The sequence below is a fragment of the Aureobasidium namibiae genome (genome assembly GCF_000721765.1).
Source record: "Aureobasidium namibiae CBS 147.97 unplaced genomic scaffold scaffold_5, whole genome shotgun sequence".
In the NCBI taxonomy this organism is placed as follows: Eukaryota; Fungi; Ascomycota; class Dothideomycetes; order Dothideales; family Saccotheciaceae; genus Aureobasidium; species Aureobasidium namibiae.
Genome location: NW_013581204.1, coordinates 356,757 through 374,348, shown reverse-complemented (window position 1 = coordinate 374,348; position 17,592 = coordinate 356,757). Strand labels below are relative to the sequence as shown.

Below are 17,592 nucleotides of genomic sequence, written 5' to 3'. Positions count from 1 at the left end.
ATTCACTTACTTTTCGACTATCCGCTATGGATCTGGAAATCGTCAAATCCCTCGGATGTATTGTACTCAGAGGCAATTGCATCCACGAAATTGCCAAAAGTTCACCTTCGTCTTCTCCACAAAAGCCAAAACTTCCATACCATGTCACGGTGATCACAAAAGCCGAAATCCAGCATTTCGACGATGAACGAAAGACTGAAGTCGAGCAATTTCTCAATGAGTCTCCGAGTCTGACACCACCAGTCGATCTAGGAGTTGGGACACAAGGTTCCGTCGCATTCAATGTGCTATTCTGGCCACATGGAGACAAAATCAGAGCTCTATTCGGACTACCTCGAAAGGACTTCCACGTCACCCTGTCACCAACAGACAACCACGACATCGACAAAGGCGTCACCGCTATATCTCGTTGTAAGGCTCTGACTGTAGAGCAGCTTGACCAGATCATCTCAAATTGCTTTACACTAGCAACAGGTCCTTCCGACACTCGAAAACATGCACTGGAAGTTGTTCGGTTCATCGCCAAATCTCACGTTTCGTATCTGTCACAATTCTCATTCGATAAGGCATGGCGAATATTGTTCAAACTTTCGTACAAGGCAGAGAGCTCTGAGTTCGCCATTGAATATCTCGAGTCATATCCCAACAGTATCGCCGCTATCCTGCGCGTGGCTCACGGTTATGAAATGCCGCAGCAAGCAAAACAAGCTATGTTCATGTTTGCTCATGCAGTGCATCTGTTGCCAAATGGTGAATCCGCCATCAAGACACGCTGCATCGAGGCCTTAGTCGGATGTTCGAGGTACACTGAATTTGGTCCTTTCTTCCTCGACCACGAAGTTGAAGATTGGAAGAACAACCGAATTCTCTACTCTACGTATGGGGACGCGTTCCAGGACCCTCAAGTACGATGTCTTGTCAAGGGAAACGTCAGTAGTAGCATGGCTGATACTGACTCGGCCCTGGTCCTGCCCTCTGTGGCTTCCAATCAAGACGTGTTTACGCCGATGAGGGGAGAGCTTTACAGGCTGCCGAGGTTCTTTCGTTGGTTGGCACCCTTCCGACTCGCTGTCATGAGTACACCGCGCTCTGGTGAAGATATCCAAACACTGATAGCTCTGGGCATCACACTAGTCGTCACACTGACAGAAGAAGAACCACTCCCCGCGGAATGGTTCATAGATACACCTTGCCGAAACTTGTTCTTACCAGTACGCAACTACCAAGCCCCTACGAACAAGCAAGTCGACACATTCATCCAGTGCATGGATGACCTATCGACTGAAGAAGCCGCTCTGGTTCATTGCGGAGGTGGGAAAGGCCGTGCTGGCACTTTCGCTGCATGCTACCTCATGGCTAGAGGATATGATGACACCCCTCCCGAAAGATACAACGGCGAAGAACGTCTCCGTATGTACCCCGGAGACGCTATGAAGCTCTTACGCCACCTGCGACCTGGCAGTATTGAGACAACCAAACAGGAGACATTTGTCAGAGACTATGCTCAGTACCTCATAAGCGGTCAGAAAGGAGTCACTCCTGCAGAAGCTTTACCACTCGAGCCAGAGAGTCCACTTGAACTCGACGGAAATCTGCCTAAATCTCCTTCCTTGATTATATGCTGCGGTGTACCTGGTTCGGGCAAGAGCACTTTTGCATCACAGCTTGCAACTCTGGGTTATACCATCATATCTCAGGACGAATTGGGTAGCAAGACTGCCTGTCTCAATGCTCTATCCAACAAGCTCGAGAGTGGGGGAAAAGTGATTATGGACAGATGCAATCCCTACATTGAAGACAGAGAACAATGGCTGGCACATGCATTCCATCCAAACAATGCTCTATGTGTCTGGTTTGACATCAACCCAGAGATCTGTACCAGAAGAGCAGACGCTCGGACAAACCACCCGACTATCCCAGCAGGAAGAGCAAAAAGAATCGTTCACTCATTCGTCAAGACATTTGTTCCACCGACCAGCAAAGAAAAGTTCGCTTGTATCGCTAGAGTCTCATCCAATGTTGCCGCATCTGACCTCCTATCGAGACTCGGGGTTTCTGTGAAGATCATGGTTCAAGCAGATGCTATTGTTAAGTCAGACAACGAAGCGGACGACAAGTCTTACCTCACCACGACATCGGACATACCAGAGAGACCGTTCGTCCACAAATTTCCTCGGACACGGCACCTCTTCAATATCGGCTCTGCGTCGCGAGATGACCTGATCCTCTCCTCTTCTGACGCTAAAGCATTCCTCCAATCCATCGACCCCTCTACAACAGTTGTTGTCGAGGAGAAGGTAGACGGCGCGAATCTGGGCATCAGTCTTGACTCCTGTGGCGCCTTCAAAGTGCAAAACAGGTCGCACTACGTCAACAGCAAATCACATGCACAGTTCAAAAAGCTGGATAAGTGGTTGGAAGATCACTATGAAGACTTGAGCACTGTACTAGATGTGAAAAGCAGTCAACCTGGCAGATGGATACTCTATGGCGAATGGTTGTTCGCGAAGCACTCCATTCATTACAGCAATCTCCCAGATTTGTTCCTCGCATTTGACCTCTTGGATACCAAGACAAGCAGTTTTCTAAGCAGAGAAGCATTGAGTGAGAGACTCAAAGGTACGAAGCTACATCAAGTCAAGGATATCGAGGTAGAAAAGCCAGACGAGCAATCACTGCTTGACATTGTGCGTGGACGCCAGTCAATCTATTACGAAGGTGTCGTAGAAGGAGTTTACCTTCGCAGACAGAAAGATGGCAAGACCATCGACCGAGCCAAGATTGTTCGGTCTGGTTTTATTGCAGGAGACGAACATTGGAATCGCAGAGGTGTGACGCCGAATATCGTGATGACATACCGCTGAAGATAGGCTGAATAGTGTACCACCGCTCGCAATGCTCTGCCATACATAGTGCTATATAATAGAAGCGAATCTCTGACAATGATGGGTCGATGTGACAATGCTAAACATCCTTTTGGTTGTACATCCTATCTCTGCGATCTCGCTTAGGCTGTGTGTCATGCCCCTCAAAAAGATCAGCTTCAATAAATTGTCAGTATGCACTTGAAATGTATGTCCGGAGTCGTACCCCGAAAACAGAATCTTCCCACACACATTCGATCCTGTGCCAAGAAATATCTTCTCAGCTACAACACGGCGACACAAGTAAAAGAATATACTCTCAACCGAACCGTACAACAAAACGGTCAAGAGCTTATCGTTGAGCAAGATACTTGCTCCGAAATTGAAGTCACCAGGCACACCCTGGCCTTGAGATGAGCGATGTCCAACATTCGCTTAGCAAACACCCGCTCTGCCGCAGATACTCTGATAGACTTTCCACGATTCATTTGGTAGGCCTGAATTACAAGTTGTCTTTGTCAAGATCAAAGCGAATTTGTTCTTCCCTATCGCGCTACTGCACGGCTTGCTGGACGCGGACCCAAGACCCACTCCCGCGGTGCCGGCGGTGTCGGGGAAGTTGCGGTCGTGGACCCTCGAAACACTTCGCACATATTAAACGCTTCCCTTATGTGCATCTTGCATTAAACACGATTTGCCACGATCCTGAACCCACTCGCCAGTGTCGTATTTCCGACTGGCTGCTTGAGACCCGGAATTTGCGAATCGAGCGAGGCTGTCGCGATGTGATATCTGGTGGCTTCAAGCCTCCTCTTCGCGTTAGGATCTCAATGGCCAGAGCGAACAGCTTCATCCTTGCTCGATATATCATTGACCCAGGCAAAGTTCGACAATCAAGTGATCGTCATTAGAAATTGAGAAAAGTGGCCGCCGGGGACCTAGGACCCGATGGAAAGAGCTGATCACGAATTCACCGACTCGACCTTGCCACCCCAGGCGCTGGATCTCCAATCCTGCGACCAGCCACAGAGTCACACAACCATGTTTCCACGTTTACTTGTGGCTGGACCTTCGAACTGCCGTGGGACGCTTTCCAAGTCGACATCGGCAAAAGTTGATTCCGAGAAAGATCCTTCATCGGGCACCGCGCTTCCGGCTCAAGTTGGCAATAGTAAAGAGAGCAAAGAGTTCCATTGATACAGTGAGAACGCTACGAGGCACTTATACTGATGGATTCATGCCACCTCCATCTACGAAGTGCCCCAGAGTAGGATTTAGCGATGATATGTGCTCAGGCCAACCACGAACTTCGTGTGCAGTTTCCTCAGGACTGACAAGACCCGCCACCAACACAGCTTCATGCAGCTATGTTTGGCTAACGTCGAAGCCACACAGCTGTCAAAGTCCACGATCGTGGAACGGACCGGACACTTCTCCACTGTTGCGCAATGTCAATCGCAATAGAGCCAAGCGTCATGCCACTGGCTGCGAGCAAGGACCCATCTGACATGCACGTCTGACCCGAAACACTAACGGCTTCCGAGTAGCATCGCAAATTCATATCAAACCACGAGATTCCAATCTACGACAAGGATCGATTGATTGACAAAGGATCTGGGTCTCTTCATATCGCTGCACCTCATATCCATTTCTGTCGTACCTCACATGGCCATACCCTGTTCTTGCCTTCTCGGTCCCCCTTTGTCCCCACAACTCTAGTCATGACGCCTTATCGTCGACACAGCAGTAACTTGCATGCTGTATGCAGGACCAGCTGAGCAAAGCCTTGGAGTGGTCCTGACCATGCCTTTGGCATCGAAAACGGTCTCTACTAAATTGCGCACGCTGCACCCATTGGTCAATTGAGATGAAAATAAGCACGCTTTCGATGGCCGGTACTCGCGCTTATACGAAGATTCGTTGGATTTGACTTTTTGCCATATGGATTGCCTCGTCGCCTCTGACGGCACTCTCGAAACTCGGTTGAGAGCGGGTATGTTGCTTTCTCGAGAGATGAGAGGTCACTACTTCGCTATCCGCTGCTCGAACCGATGTGTACATTGCTACCCTACCAGCCGTGTTTTCACTTCGCCTCGAATCAACGCACTACCCGATATACTATGGGCGTAGATTATTGACAAGCCCTCACCCGAATGCCGCCTACCGCCGTAAGCCACATCGAAGGGAAGCGATCCCGCTCTGAAACCATTTCAAACATAAAGCCTCCCCTCCAGGCATTGGAGGACCTGAAGTTTGGATGTCACTTTTGATGTTCATGGATCCCGGAGCCATAGCAGCGATTGGAAAGGCCTCTCTGGTCCTGAATCAGGCGGCCTATGCCTTCATCCCCATCACATCAGTCGCGCTATCGTTACGATTATACGTGAGAATTTCTATTGTCAAAGGGTTCGGACTTGATGATGTTTGCTTGATCATTGCACAGGTGAGTCCCAGTATTGTAATACTCTTGAAGCTGTTCTGACGTGTTATCATAGATTTGGTACATAGTGTTTTGTGGATTTGCCATCAAGTTGATCAATCTCGAACATGATCCGGCAACGATCAAAGCTATCTCTGGCGGTATTAAAGAGGCGATGGTAGTGATTGAAAAGATATACACCGTGAGTCTGTGTGCCGTCTGGAATGTTGAACAACTTGCTAAGATGCTGCAGAGCTCCGTGATGTTTACCATGTTCTATTGCTTCTCCCTGGTCTTTCTCAAAATTTCGCTCGCTTTCTTCTACCTCCGGATCGTCATTCAACGATGGCAAAGATGGGTCATCTTCATGACTGTTACGGTGTTCACTCTTTACGGACTCGCATACGCTTTCATCTATCTGTTCCGTTGCGGCTTGAATGTCAACGACCAACTGATCTCACGAGCAGAGGGAAAGTGCATACCGGATCACACACTGTTGGTCATGACATATGTATTTGGATCCGTGGACACATTGACGGACTTCATCTACGCCTTCTTACCCATCTACGTCCTTTGGAACTCCAACATGCCGCTGGGAATGAAATTTACAGCCGGCTTTCTACTCTGCATCGGGTCCGTCAGCTCTATCTGCGCACTGATCCGTGTGGCAACTCTGTCGAATCTGAATTCTGACATCGAGTTCTTCAAGCAAGCGGTGCAGACTGGGCTCTGGAGTGTCATTGAGCCTGGTCTTGCGATTGTAGCCACATCACTAGCGGCATGCAGACCGCTCTGGAGAAAGTTCTTCGAGGACACGACTACAGGTTCTTTTATCAGAAAGACATTCATGTTCAAGTGGTCAGCAGGCAAAGACAGTGGAGTGTCGTCTAGCAGCGCTCGCTCCACCGACAAGCCCGTAACAATCGGCCATGCCAGGGGACGAGCCAATGCCTTTGGCTTTGTCGAGCGAGCCGAAGCCAACAAAGGCTTCCGACAATTTAATGACGAAGAGTATGGTGTGTCAACGGCGACTGTCCAAGCCGGGGACGAAGCAGAAACGATGACCGAGTTGCAAGATCTCAGCGGGCTGGGAGTGCCAACGGAAGAAGATTTTCCAGAAGATGACGGGAATGATAGGAGGTCGTTGGTTAGGGCATCGCATACGCCTAGTGAGCGACGAGATAGGTCGGTCAGTCAACATCGACAGAGCAAGTCGAAGATTTTCAAGACGAGGGATGTTCGTGTGAGCATAACGACTTGATGCTCTTCATAGATTGCTTCACATAGAATTGCCTGGTTGACCTCTAGCCTCTTGAAGTTATGATGATTCCTTGTCAGATTAGAAGCTTCGAATGTGCAAGCAACCTTTGAATATAATCATGACATTTCTCAAAAGTGTTGTCGTCGGAAAAGGCAGCGAGTATTGCTGACCAAAAGCTTCAAAGACAGCGGACAGCGCGAGCGCGCGGAAACCACTTGACGCACAGACCACACACACTCTTGGCACTCCAACAGCACCTCCAACAGTCCATCACCGCGCAATCGACTTGCCAGCCAATCCAAAGCACACACACAACCACACACACACAATGCTGCCAGCACGCCTAACCAGCCGCTGCCTCCGCAGCAGCAGCAGCAGCACCCGCGCCTTCTCCACCGCCCGCGTCTCCCTCCGCGCCGACAACCCCATCCCGGCCAACGACACCAAAGACCGCTCGACACCCTCGCCGGTCAGCAGCACCAATGCCATGCCCACGAGCAGCGAAGGCAACATGGACAAGCCTCTGCAGGAATCTGTGGCCGAGGGTGAAGAGCGCAGGACCATGCAGGCGCCCAACAGGGAGGGAGTGTGGAGCCGTAGCCAGCAAGCCAGAGAAAAGGCCATGGTGGGACCTAGATTCGAGCAGATGATCATGTATGATCAGGTAAGAAGATGCCCTTTTTCATTTTTCCCAGAAGATACGATTTGGAAAAATGGAAAGAGTAGGAGTTTCAAGAGAAAAGGAAGTTGGCAACAGATGCAGAAGAGCCAAAGCAAGCAAAAAGGAAGAATTTGGAGAGAGGACTGCAGAAAGAAGTGAGAGCAACGATTTGCTGATACGGAAGATTTTCGAATATAGCCTCGCCCGTTGGCGGCCATCGAGCTCATCCACAAACAGCCCGTCCGCTGGGTCAAGGAGAAGTCCGTCAAGTGCGACGGCGGCGGCGGTCCCCTCGGCCACCCTCGCATCTTCATCAACGTCGACAAGCCCCAAATATGCGGTTGCACCTACTGTGGTCTTCCCTACGTGAGTTTCCATACTCCTACCTCTTCCTTCCCCATCTCTCTCTCTTCGAGCCCCGTGTGTGTTTTTCTGACTTTGTTGCCAAAAAACAGGCAAAGGAGTCCAACCGCAAGTACCTCGAGTCCCTGCCCTCGACACCTTACCCTCTCAAGCCCACTGGGGATGAGGCAGAGGTTCCCTTTGGTTACCAGAGCAACACTGGCAAGCCTTTGGAACAGCGATAGATTGTTGATTTCCCATTGGCCTTTTGGTTTACTATTATATAACCTCTGTTCTCTTTTAGCCTTTGCACCTCTTGCTGTTCCATTGCAAGTGTATATTAAAAAACATTCAACATCACGAACTGTTCAAACGTCATATACGTGTACAGCAGCGGATGAAGATTATGTTGTGAACGAGAACGTAGCGTGCAAACGGAATTAGCAGATCAAGAGAGCCGGCTTTTCTGATCATGCAATGAAGTAACATTTACATCTTCCATTTATCCACTGGTGTCTTTCCGTCTCCCTTCTCTCTACTTCATCTTCTCGCCCTGAATGGTAGCAACAATCTTCCTCTGGTGCTTGCTAGCCCTAAACTCCAAAAACCACACGCCTTGCCAAGTCCCCGTGTTCAGTTTTCCGTTTGTGATGGGTACGCTCACACTGGCTCCAATGAGGGCTGATTTGATGTGTGCGGGCATATCATCCAGTCCTTCGTCGGCATGGCGGTACAAGTTCCCTTTGCGGTCTTCCGGGGCGATGCGATCGAGGGCGTCGGACATGTCGGCGCTAGTATCGAGGTCAGAATGGGAAAAGGGGAGAGAGAGAGAGGGTAAAGAGTCGGTCAAGGGAGAGGGGGTAGAAAGAAAGGCAAAACACTCACCGGACATCCTCGTCGTAATTCTCGTTCAAACTCAACGCGCAACTGGTGTGCTGCACGAACAATTGCAATATACCGACTTTGTACTCTTTGATCTCTGGCACTTTTTCGTACACGGTGTCGGTGATGAGGTAGCTGCCTCGTGACTTTGCGGGCAGTGTGAATTGCTTTTGCGTCCAGGACATTGTGGCTGTTGGCTTGGAGGTGTGTGTTGCAGTGGAAGCGGTGGGGGTAGACCAAGGTAGTAGAGAGGCAGAGAAGGAGAGGAGGGTTAGTGGTGACCACAGGATCGGACCGATGATTGAGGGAAAGAGGCAGAGGATGAAGAGGGTGAGGAGAAGGGGTAGGTGGTATGGGTTTGTCGTGTGTGTGGTGGTGTTGGTGGTGTTTGGCATTTGATGGTGAACGATGATGAGAGGGAAAGTTTTGGAGGGTCAGCACGACGTCATATTTTTTGGGGGTTCGGTCCCGCAGAGAGCTCGAGGGCTGCTGACTGTCGACTCCTCCTCTTGTCGGTTTCTTCACTTGTCAAGAACATCCATTATCACTGCATTCAGAACAAGTCAAAAGACATTTCTCAGATTGAATTTCTGTGATAGCAAAGGCAGCAATAATGCGCCGGCTGTGTTGTTACATAAGAGGAAAAAAAGAATAGCGATGCCCGCTGTGTGTATAAGCAAAAGAGAAAAAGGCAGTAAAGCAAAGCAAAAAGCAGAAAATAAGAAACCTCCATCGAAAGGAAAACCAGAAACCTTGAAACATCGCAGCTTCCTCGCAGTCATAGTCTTCAGTGGTATGTTCGTCTTTTCTCATCGTCATCCCTCCTCATCAAGCATAATCTCCATTCCACGAAAGAAAAGGCACGACCATCATGGCATGCCCAAGCAGAAAGAGCAAACAAGCAGAAGCAGTGACTCCCCATGTATCATCACTTACTCTTCTTCTTCTCCTTCTCGAGTTTTCCACGCACAAAGTACGCATTACCATACCTAGGATCAACCTTCCACTTGCCCGGCTGGAGATCCTCCTCGATTGTACGGAAACTGCGCAAAGTATTGGTGTCATCAGGCTCAATGCACCAGAACAACTGATCAGGCGAGGCATCCTTGGGAACCATCTCGTTGGGCTTGTAAACGCCTTCCTTGTGGGCGATCTTGGCATTGTCCTCGTCGACTTGCTTTCTGGTGCGGCCGACCCAGATGCGCTGGTCGGGTTTGGGTTTGGAAGAGGAGGTGTTGCTGGCGGTTTCGGCTTGGACGGGCACCGGATAGGTGGGCATTGCGTAGGCGACGGGGATGGCGCTGGTGGGCATGGCGTATGGGAATGGACTGTAAGTCACTGCCGGCATGTTTGCTGGAGGGGCGGGTGGAGTAGGCGCGGCCTTCTCAATGGTAGGTGGCTCTGAGGCAGCACGGATCGGTCTCTCGCGCACACGTTCGTGGACGTAGTGATGATGGTGAGACTCCACTTGCTTGGATTGAGTGGAAGAAGCAGCCTTGGGAGGAGCAGCCGCAACGACAGGTGCTGCAGGCGCAGGAGGAGCAGCCACAGCAGCGAATGGCTGTGATGGATACATGTAGGTGTAGCCAGGTTGAGGGTACAGCGCGTAAGCGACAGGCTAAGTTGAGCAAATGTCAGTGAACTGCACAAAACATCTCAGATGCAACCAAACTCACAACAGCGTCTTGAGGACCTGGCTCTCTCATAGCGACATAGCGGTAATTGTTGTCCTGGTCAGAAACCTCGCTGTGAGTGCGAGCCTGAGTCTGAGTTGAGCGATTCGAAACGGACGACTTCGGAGCAATGGTCTCGGTCGGAACAGGAACGCATGCACATCTCTTGCACCACTCTTCGTAGGTGAATCCGCCGACTTCCTCCATCTTGCGCGAAGGCTGCTTGATGGGAATGGCGACAAGAATTGGAGAAGGACAGATATGGAGAGACTTGACCGTAGGTGAAGGTTTGGCTTCGCAATGGCAGCGTTTGTGAACGACTTCCTTTGCTTCCACACGCGGCGGCGGCGGCGGCGATAGCGGCGCGTCTTCGCTATGACGCCGGCGATGGCGACGCCAATGTCTGTGCTCGCCGAAGTGATGATCAAGAGCCCTCGGGTGAGGGTGATGGTGTGAATGCTCGTGTCGTGAACGGTGACGGCGATGATGATGACGGGAACTCGAGCGGTGACGATGGTGCTCACTCTCACGATACCGCGCAACCCTCACTCGAGAAGCAGAGCGCGCCGGCTCCGTCACTGAACTGACACTGCTGGTCTGGCTCGCCCGTGTCCAACCCCAGTTGCTGTTCTTTTCTTTGGTCACAGTTTTCTTGACAATGAGGTGTGTTGAATCGGACTCTGGGTGGGCTGCGGGAGAGCGACCTCTATAACGTACAAAGTGGCGTCCCATGGTGAATGCTGGTATCGATACAGATGCAGGGGGAAGAAAGATGTTCGTACAGAGAAGAAGTTGATCAGACTATTGATGTTGACGGTCGCATGAAAGGAGAAAACACCTGGGACTTGATGGAGGCTTTTGCATTTCCTGGACAACCAGCATTCGCGATATCCTGGACAACGAAGCTTCCACAATCTTCCGCCTGCTAGCCTCGGGACCATGGTTACTTTGTTGCCCAGATCGAGACCTTGCCTGGGCATCCTATAGTAGGAATCTGAGTTCGAAAAGACAATCAATTCATGTGCTTCGCTGTATCTTTCAGCGGGACGTTAGGAACAGTACACTATACATACACTCCTTTGATATTTCGAAATACGATACTCTTATCATGCAACCCGGCGTGTAGATCCAATCCATTTCGATGCCGTCCAGTCTTATAATGCATACTCTTCCATCATAACGCCATGGTCCATAATCTGGCTTTCTTGCCTGCCCACATCATCCCGCTCTCCAACCAACCATATTCAGAGCACCAGACGCATGCTGTTCTCTACGCTTCTGCTCTTGCTCCTCATTCTCATCAGCCATCCTCTTGTTACCCGCAGCCCTCTTCAAAGCCGTCAGCGTATGCTCCCAAATCTTGGGTCCGGCATTTTCATCCCTGTATTTTCTGAGTATAGCCATATCGCCAGCTGGCCTGCCATCCCAGTCAAGTAAGTATGCTCCGCTGCCCTTCAATCCATCCATCCCAACTGCAATGTCCAAACCGCCGTTTAGTGGTATTCCAGCGCTTCCGTCCTTGGCTTTGTACATTGAGCTGGTGATTTGGAAAAGGTGTCTCTCGCCGGACTCTCTAAAGTTTAGTATCCAAGGTGTCATTACCGAATACAAAACTTTAACGCCCAGCCTGATGGGACCGGTGAGTTGATTGGTGATGCCCGACTTGACGGTGCCTGGGTAAGAGTGAGAGAAGGAGGTTTGAGGGTAGCGTTTGGAGAGCTCCTCCATCATAAAGTCTGTCATCATCACACAGTGGGACAGACAGGCGTGTAAGGTGTAGTTCTTTTTCAGGTCCATGTTGTCCATGTCGATGTCGGCTTCTGAGCCCGCGGCGAGGACTGTAAGCACGCGTGAGAGTTCCTTGTTTTTTCCGGCTACCGAGAGTTCGGGCATCAGGTTCATGGTGAAGCGCATCCGGGAGTAGTAGTTGACAGCCATTTTGTGGTCAAATCCTTCTGGGGTTTCTGTGTGACTGTTGTTAGCAATGTGTGAGGTTTTATCCGAAAATGGCAACTCACCCTTTCGACCGCTTAGTGACATGTAGCCGGCAGAGAGAAACAAGATGTTGATTTTCTTTTCTCGCCGTTGGAGCTCCTCGCAAACCTCGTCGACATTTTTCAGTATGCTGATATCTTTCTTGATGAAGATGGCCTGTGAGCCAGGGTTCAAGTCTTCGAGCTCTTTACAAAGACTGTCCGCCTTGTCTTGACTCCTGAACATCTCTGTTAGCATAGCACAGAACACGACAAGAGTTGCGTGGGATAAACTCACCTGCCAATTATGTACGCTCGCGGTTTCGTTGTCCTCAAGAACAGTTCCTTGACGGTGCTTTCGGCGACACCATGTGTACCTCCCACTAAATACCATCAAGCGCAAGTCAGCATTTGGCACGTGGCAAGACAAAGCTTCAGAGCAGCAAAAGAGCCACGGGGCGACGACCAAAGCGACATACCAAACACAGCTACCAGATTCTCCAAATTGCTAGTCTTGAGGTTGGATGCGCGGATGGTCTCCAACGAAACCATGCCTGCGTTTTCGGAAAAGATGAGCGATGTTGGTGTTGTGACGTTTGCGGCCGGGGGCGTCCAGCCAGCATGCTCGTCGACCGACATTCGACTGTTGAGGACACACGGTCTTGCTCGGGGGAAGAGCAATGGATAATGTCGAGTTTGCCTCGGGTGCGATGTTGCCAAGTTCCTGTTCTATGATGGATGATGATTGTGGTATAGCCGTGTGGATGGTTCGAGAAGCAGGCTGCAGATGGCTGAGGGAAAAAGCAAATATTTTGTTTTCACGATGATGCGGAATTGGCTGGAGAGAGTCTATGTGATGTGGTTTGACAAGCAAGAGAATTGTATCCTGTAGCAAAAGACAGCGAGAGCACCAAGCAGTACACTCGCGTCTACCCGTGCAACGATGCCATGATCCATCTCTCCAGGAATTCAGGGTGGACAGGCTGCGGAGCTGGGCGCGGCTCCGAGCAATGACGAAGTGGCGTGACTGATGAATCTACATCCAACGGCGCATCGACTTTCTCAAGCTCATCGATGCTCCAACAAACCACACTTTCAATCACGGCCATCGATCATACTAACAAGAGTCATCATTATCATAATGGGCTATCCTAAGGATGCATTTGGGGGTATCTCGAGGGTAGGGAAAAACGCAAGAAAACACACAATCGAGTAGACCAAGCCATCGGCGGGGTCATCTCCATCCAAGTGCTAAGTCCTGGGCCAAAACGCAGAGTTGTTGGTCGGGTGAGATGTCTCCTAGACGACAACCCGAGCATGTGAAACCATTGTACTACAAGCTGCGCCATCCACGTTCGTTCTCGGTGCACGCTCCGAGAAGGTGGAGAGCTTACTGTATCAAGGATCGCTGACCTTTGGCTTCTTCCGAATCATGGCAGCGCCCAAGACATTGACCGCCGGCGCGTTCACAACGGCCGGCGACTGAGCTTCATCATCCGCCTTCTTCCTCTTTTTGCGAACCAATATGCCAGACAGGTCATTGACTTGGCCAGATGTTGGTGTCGCCGCTTGCCCTGCGACGGCAGTCTGGTCTGCAGTCGAAACCGCTCCAGTGACTTCATTGCCCCAGTCTGCAGCGGGAGATGTGATGGCTGGGACTTCACCAAGCCACTTGCGCGTACTGGCAGTCGCAGCTTTTACATCTGAAAAGTCGAGGCGCAACAGCAAGTCGTGGACTCTGGTGTAGGATGAGTGATCGAGTACAATCTGACCGCGACCCTTCTCTGGCCACTCTTTGCTGCTTGACTTGTCTGAGCGCGACGACAAGTTTGAAGAAGATGACTTGATCTTTGGTTGACGAGGTATAATCGGCCCCGATAGTTTCTTCCTTCTCAAACTCTTTCTTGGACTCGACTTTGTGGCCTCCGAGGGCTGACCAGCGCTTTCCTGGCTCGAGAAGACCTGGTCTGCTCCAAGCAAGTCGTCTGCGCTGAACGAAGTGGCAGGTGTCAGGTTTGTGACATAATCTTCCAATGACTGGACGGTAGGCTGTGTAGGTGTGAAGACAAGCCAGACGAAACCGACCATTCGGCCAGAGGAACACTCTTGTCTGAAGGCCATGGTATCCCAAAACTGATCCAACGTCCTTATGCTCTTCCACATGCCATTGCCTTTCTTGCTGGGCGAGAAGAAAGATTGGCTTGGTTGCGAGTCCGGTATCTCGGCATCGAGTTCGTCCAGGTAGCGAGCTTTTGGGTCGTCCGGGAAGTGTGGCACGAGGCAGCGGGGCGGAGCGGAAGGATTGGGAGCAATTTCGAGGAGCGGGTGGCCGTGTCGCCATTTGCGATTGTCGGTCGGGTCGGAGCGATGAGAGGTGGGGAAGAATTGGGTGGTCTCGTAAGAATCGAAGCCTGGGACAATGACATGGGCGCGAGTGGTGTAGGCATGGTCGGAGTGAAGTCGCAGGACGGGGTCAAGAGTCTTGCACCACCATTTGACGAGTTGACGGTCATCCAGAACGTGCTTTGCGCCATGGTCGACACTTCCGGGAAAGAGGTATTGGTCCTGGGCTCTGGCGAAGAGCGAGACGACAAGCGGGATGCCAGGTCTCTGCCTGGATTCGGCAAGCCATGTTACAAAGGTCGAGGTGAGTGGACGGATAGGCGACTGGCGGGGTTGAGGGGGAGATGAGGGAAGATGGCCGGTCGAGTCGGCTTTGGAGACAAACAGCGTCGTCAGGGAGGCAGTGGTGTAGACGAGGATCTCGATAGCGAAGATGAAGACATGGCCGGGTTCAGATTGCGAAGCAGAGGAAGTGGCAGATTCGATCGAAGTGGACGGGAGGGAGAGAGTGAGAAAGTGAGACTCGCAGAAGGTGCGCTGAGGCCTCGTAGCCGGGGGAGCGGCGAACAAGGCGTCTGACTTGGTCGGCCGCGTCGAGAGATGGTGCACCTTGTATCGTGATCCAGCGCCAAGGACCTTCTCGATTCGTGAATACAACTCTGCCCTGCTGAGAGCTGCTTGGTCCTGTTCCATCTTGCTAGCAATACTTGATCCAATTGCTGTTCAAAGAAACAAATAGCAACCGGTGATAAACACTACTGCTGCCCGGGCGGCCGACATTGCCGACTTTCTACCGCTCCTGCCAAAGAAAGATTCACGATTCACTCCAACCAGCAACGACAAGAGACGGGGAGCTGCTGCAACAACCACGGACAAGAGGAGGATATTCAGGAGACACGATACATTTTAATACACACCCACACACACATCGCCAGCATGAGCGCACCCGCACTATCACCGCCCGCCCTCGTCGGCGCCGCCCTCAGGACATCCATGACCCGCCCACAACTCTCTCGCTGCGCCAGCCGCCTCACACAATCTTCACACGCCTATGCCACCACCTCTTCTGATTCTTCTCGCGACCGTACCCCCCGCTGGGCAGCAACTCCGGCACGCATGGCCATGCCCGTCCGCGCACGACCAGGCCCTCGTCAACGCCAATCTCCTCCATTTGTCGTGAACGAAGACCCTTCCCTCCTCGACACAGCATACACCTCTTTCCTCGGCAAAAACGGCGACACCATCCTGCCCGAAGAGATCAAATGGCTAGCCGTAACACACAAGTCCTTCGATCACGCGAGAAGAGGTTTCAACGACAAACTCGCCTTCCTGGGCAAGACTCTGTGCAACGTGCAGTGTTCGCTTGCGTTGATTGAGCAGCCCTCTCGTCCTGAAGACCTCTATCCCATCGAGCGCAAACGCAACCAGCACCAGCAGTTTGCGCATCCCGCCATGAGGGGCGTGCATAATGTTTCCGAGTTTTCAAAGAACAAGACGCTGGACAAGGAGAGATTGGCTTCGTTGGCGCGGAAGTACGGTCTGGATGCTGTTGTGAGATGGAAGCCTAGAAACGTGAGTATTCGCGAAGGTCTGGACTGGCTTGGGCAACCGCTGACATTTGTGCCTCTACAGATTGACAACCTCTCATCATCCGGTGTCGATGTCGTTCTCGCTCACACTCTCTACTCGATCGTCGGTGCAGTGGCCATGGAGAAGGGAGGAGATTTCGCAAACAAGATTGTGAGGGAGAGGATACTCAACCCTCTGGGCCTCAAGTGATTTGTTTTTACGAAAAAGCGGACTTCTTTTTATTTGCATATACCTGTACAAACCTTCTGTATAACAGCCAACAAACACACCTTTTAGATATATTTCACATGCCGAAATGAGCAAGCATATGTGACATGTTTTGCCTTCCTCTCAAGTGTCTACATCAAGTTTCGACCATTTATACATTTACAAGACCACAGCTTCTGTGATCAGATCAAGAGCAAATACACAACGAACGCCCTTTATATTCCTACAACTTCCCTCCCCCTAACGTCTCCTCGTCAAACCCCTCCTCTCAGCATTCTTCGCCTTCCTCACCGCAGCCTTCCTCCAAGCCAAAAACCTGTTGCCAGGCTTAAATGGCGTGACCCTGATACCCGCTCTCTCAGCAGCCCTTCCAATCTCCCAGTTTGCAGCTCTGTACTGGTAACCCGGTCTCAGCGTCGGTGTGGCCCTCACGACCTCTCCAGTGCGCTTGTCTTTGACCACCACTTTGCCTCTGTGCTCTTTGGGTGCCTCGCGGATCTCTGGCGTCACTGCCGCACCGCGTGACTCTTGCGCAGAGGATCCCGATGCCATCAGGTCGCCCTGCAATGAGCTCTCGAGTAGGGGTGTCTCCATCTGGTGGGCCAGCATGCCCAAGCGTCGTCTGCGCACCGCGTGCGGAGGCTGTGGCAGCACCTGCGCGCGCTCAAACACCACACCGATGTATTGGCGTTTGGGGTGCTTGAGGGGATCTTTGTAGTACTTGACGTAGCCCGGTTGAGTGGCGTAGATGGTGTGGTCGCGGCCCATTGCGCAGTTGTCGCCGGGGAACCATTTCGTGCCGCGTTGGCGGAAGATGATGTTGCCGGGGATCACGTATTGTTCTGTTATCCTCTGTCAGTGTCTGTTTTCTTCTTGCGGGGTTTTGTGTAGGGCGGAGGGTTTGCGTGTGCTGGGCTTGTAGAGATGGAAAGGGAAAAAGGATGTCGATGTGTGTTGTATAGATCTCACGAATAGCGACGATCGTCAGACTCAAAAACACATACCTCCACTCTTCTTAGCACCCAATCTCTTTCCCGCGCCGTCCTTTGCAGAGTTGGCGGCTCCCTGGGCCTTGTGCGAGGCATGGCGCACAGCAATGCTGGTCGTCTTGACCGCTGGTGTCGACAGGCGCAGAGCCGACAAAGCAGTCTCGATGGTGGCAATGGCTGGTGATGAAGAGCCCGTGGGCAGTGCGTGTATCCTTGGGAGCAACATGATTTGAGAGCGAGCTGTGTGTGGTTTGCGCTGTCTCTTTTGCTGTTTCGACTCTCGATGTTCGCTCTCTGCTTGCTCGACTTTCGACTTTCTGCCGCCTCCGCAATTCGCGTTGGGGACACATTCTCATGTTGGCAACGGTTCTACCATATCATCCACTCA

At 51.5% G+C, this 17,592-nt stretch overlaps 9 protein-coding genes across 9 annotated transcripts; 4 read left to right on the top strand and 5 right to left on the bottom strand.

The window, feature by feature from the left end:
* Window positions 1-26: 26 nt before the first annotated feature.
* Window positions 27-2,864, top strand: M436DRAFT_42072 (uncharacterized protein; the record flags this gene model as incomplete). Its single annotated transcript, XM_013573420.1, has 3 exons — window positions 27-509; window positions 615-2,051; window positions 2,151-2,864. The coding sequence occupies 3 exons, from the start codon at window positions 27-29 to the stop codon at window positions 2,862-2,864; spliced, it is 2,634 nt and encodes an 877-aa protein (XP_013428874.1).
* A 2,332-nt stretch (window positions 2,865-5,196) lies between these two features.
* Window positions 5,197-6,106, top strand: M436DRAFT_23581 (uncharacterized protein; the record flags this gene model as incomplete). The annotated part of the gene is made up of 2 exons (XM_013573403.1): window positions 5,197-5,307; window positions 5,456-6,106. Coding segments are annotated over 2 exons (762 nt in total), but the record flags the coding sequence as incomplete, so codon positions are not given.
* Window positions 6,107-6,872: 766 nt separating this feature from the next.
* On the top strand, window positions 6,873-7,792 carry M436DRAFT_62242 (NADH-ubiquinone oxidoreductase; the record flags this gene model as incomplete). Its single annotated transcript, XM_013573694.1, has 3 exons — window positions 6,873-7,208; window positions 7,404-7,571; window positions 7,661-7,792. The coding sequence occupies 3 exons, from the start codon at window positions 6,873-6,875 to the stop codon at window positions 7,790-7,792; spliced, it is 636 nt and encodes a 211-aa protein (XP_013429148.1).
* Window positions 7,793-8,082: 290 nt separating this feature from the next.
* M436DRAFT_42446 (uncharacterized protein) lies at window positions 8,083-8,614 on the bottom strand (the record flags this gene model as incomplete). The annotated part of the gene is made up of 2 exons (XM_013573506.1): window positions 8,083-8,338; window positions 8,433-8,614. The coding sequence occupies 2 exons, from the start codon at window positions 8,612-8,614 to the stop codon at window positions 8,083-8,085; spliced, it is 438 nt and encodes a 145-aa protein (XP_013428960.1).
* Window positions 8,615-9,357: 743 nt separating this feature from the next.
* On the bottom strand, window positions 9,358-10,309 carry M436DRAFT_43081 (uncharacterized protein; the record flags this gene model as incomplete). Its single annotated transcript, XM_013573631.1, has 2 exons — window positions 9,358-10,047; window positions 10,106-10,309. 2 exons carry the CDS (start codon window positions 10,307-10,309, stop codon window positions 9,358-9,360), a joined length of 894 nt encoding a protein of 297 aa, XP_013429085.1.
* Window positions 10,310-11,320: 1,011 nt separating this feature from the next.
* Window positions 11,321-12,627, bottom strand: M436DRAFT_42599 (uncharacterized protein; the record flags this gene model as incomplete). The annotated part of the gene is made up of 4 exons (XM_013573537.1): window positions 11,321-12,066; window positions 12,121-12,314; window positions 12,374-12,458; window positions 12,555-12,627. The coding sequence occupies 4 exons, from the start codon at window positions 12,625-12,627 to the stop codon at window positions 11,321-11,323; spliced, it is 1,098 nt and encodes a 365-aa protein (XP_013428991.1).
* Window positions 12,628-13,473: 846 nt separating this feature from the next.
* Window positions 13,474-15,111, bottom strand: M436DRAFT_71301 (uncharacterized protein; the record flags this gene model as incomplete). The annotated part of the gene is made up of 1 exon (XM_013573771.1): window positions 13,474-15,111. The coding sequence occupies one exon, from the start codon at window positions 15,109-15,111 to the stop codon at window positions 13,474-13,476; it is 1,638 nt and encodes a 545-aa protein (XP_013429225.1).
* A 300-nt stretch (window positions 15,112-15,411) lies between these two features.
* M436DRAFT_42136 (RNase III domain protein) lies at window positions 15,412-16,197 on the top strand (the record flags this gene model as incomplete). The annotated part of the gene is made up of 2 exons (XM_013573432.1): window positions 15,412-15,990; window positions 16,051-16,197. The coding sequence occupies 2 exons, from the start codon at window positions 15,412-15,414 to the stop codon at window positions 16,195-16,197; spliced, it is 726 nt and encodes a 241-aa protein (XP_013428886.1).
* A 258-nt stretch (window positions 16,198-16,455) lies between these two features.
* On the bottom strand, window positions 16,456-17,430 carry M436DRAFT_42904 (ribosomal protein L27; the record flags this gene model as incomplete). Its single annotated transcript, XM_013573595.1, has 3 exons — window positions 16,456-16,687; window positions 16,742-17,057; window positions 17,220-17,430. 3 exons carry the CDS (start codon window positions 17,428-17,430, stop codon window positions 16,456-16,458), a joined length of 759 nt encoding a protein of 252 aa, XP_013429049.1.
* Window positions 17,431-17,592: the final 162 nt, after the last annotated feature.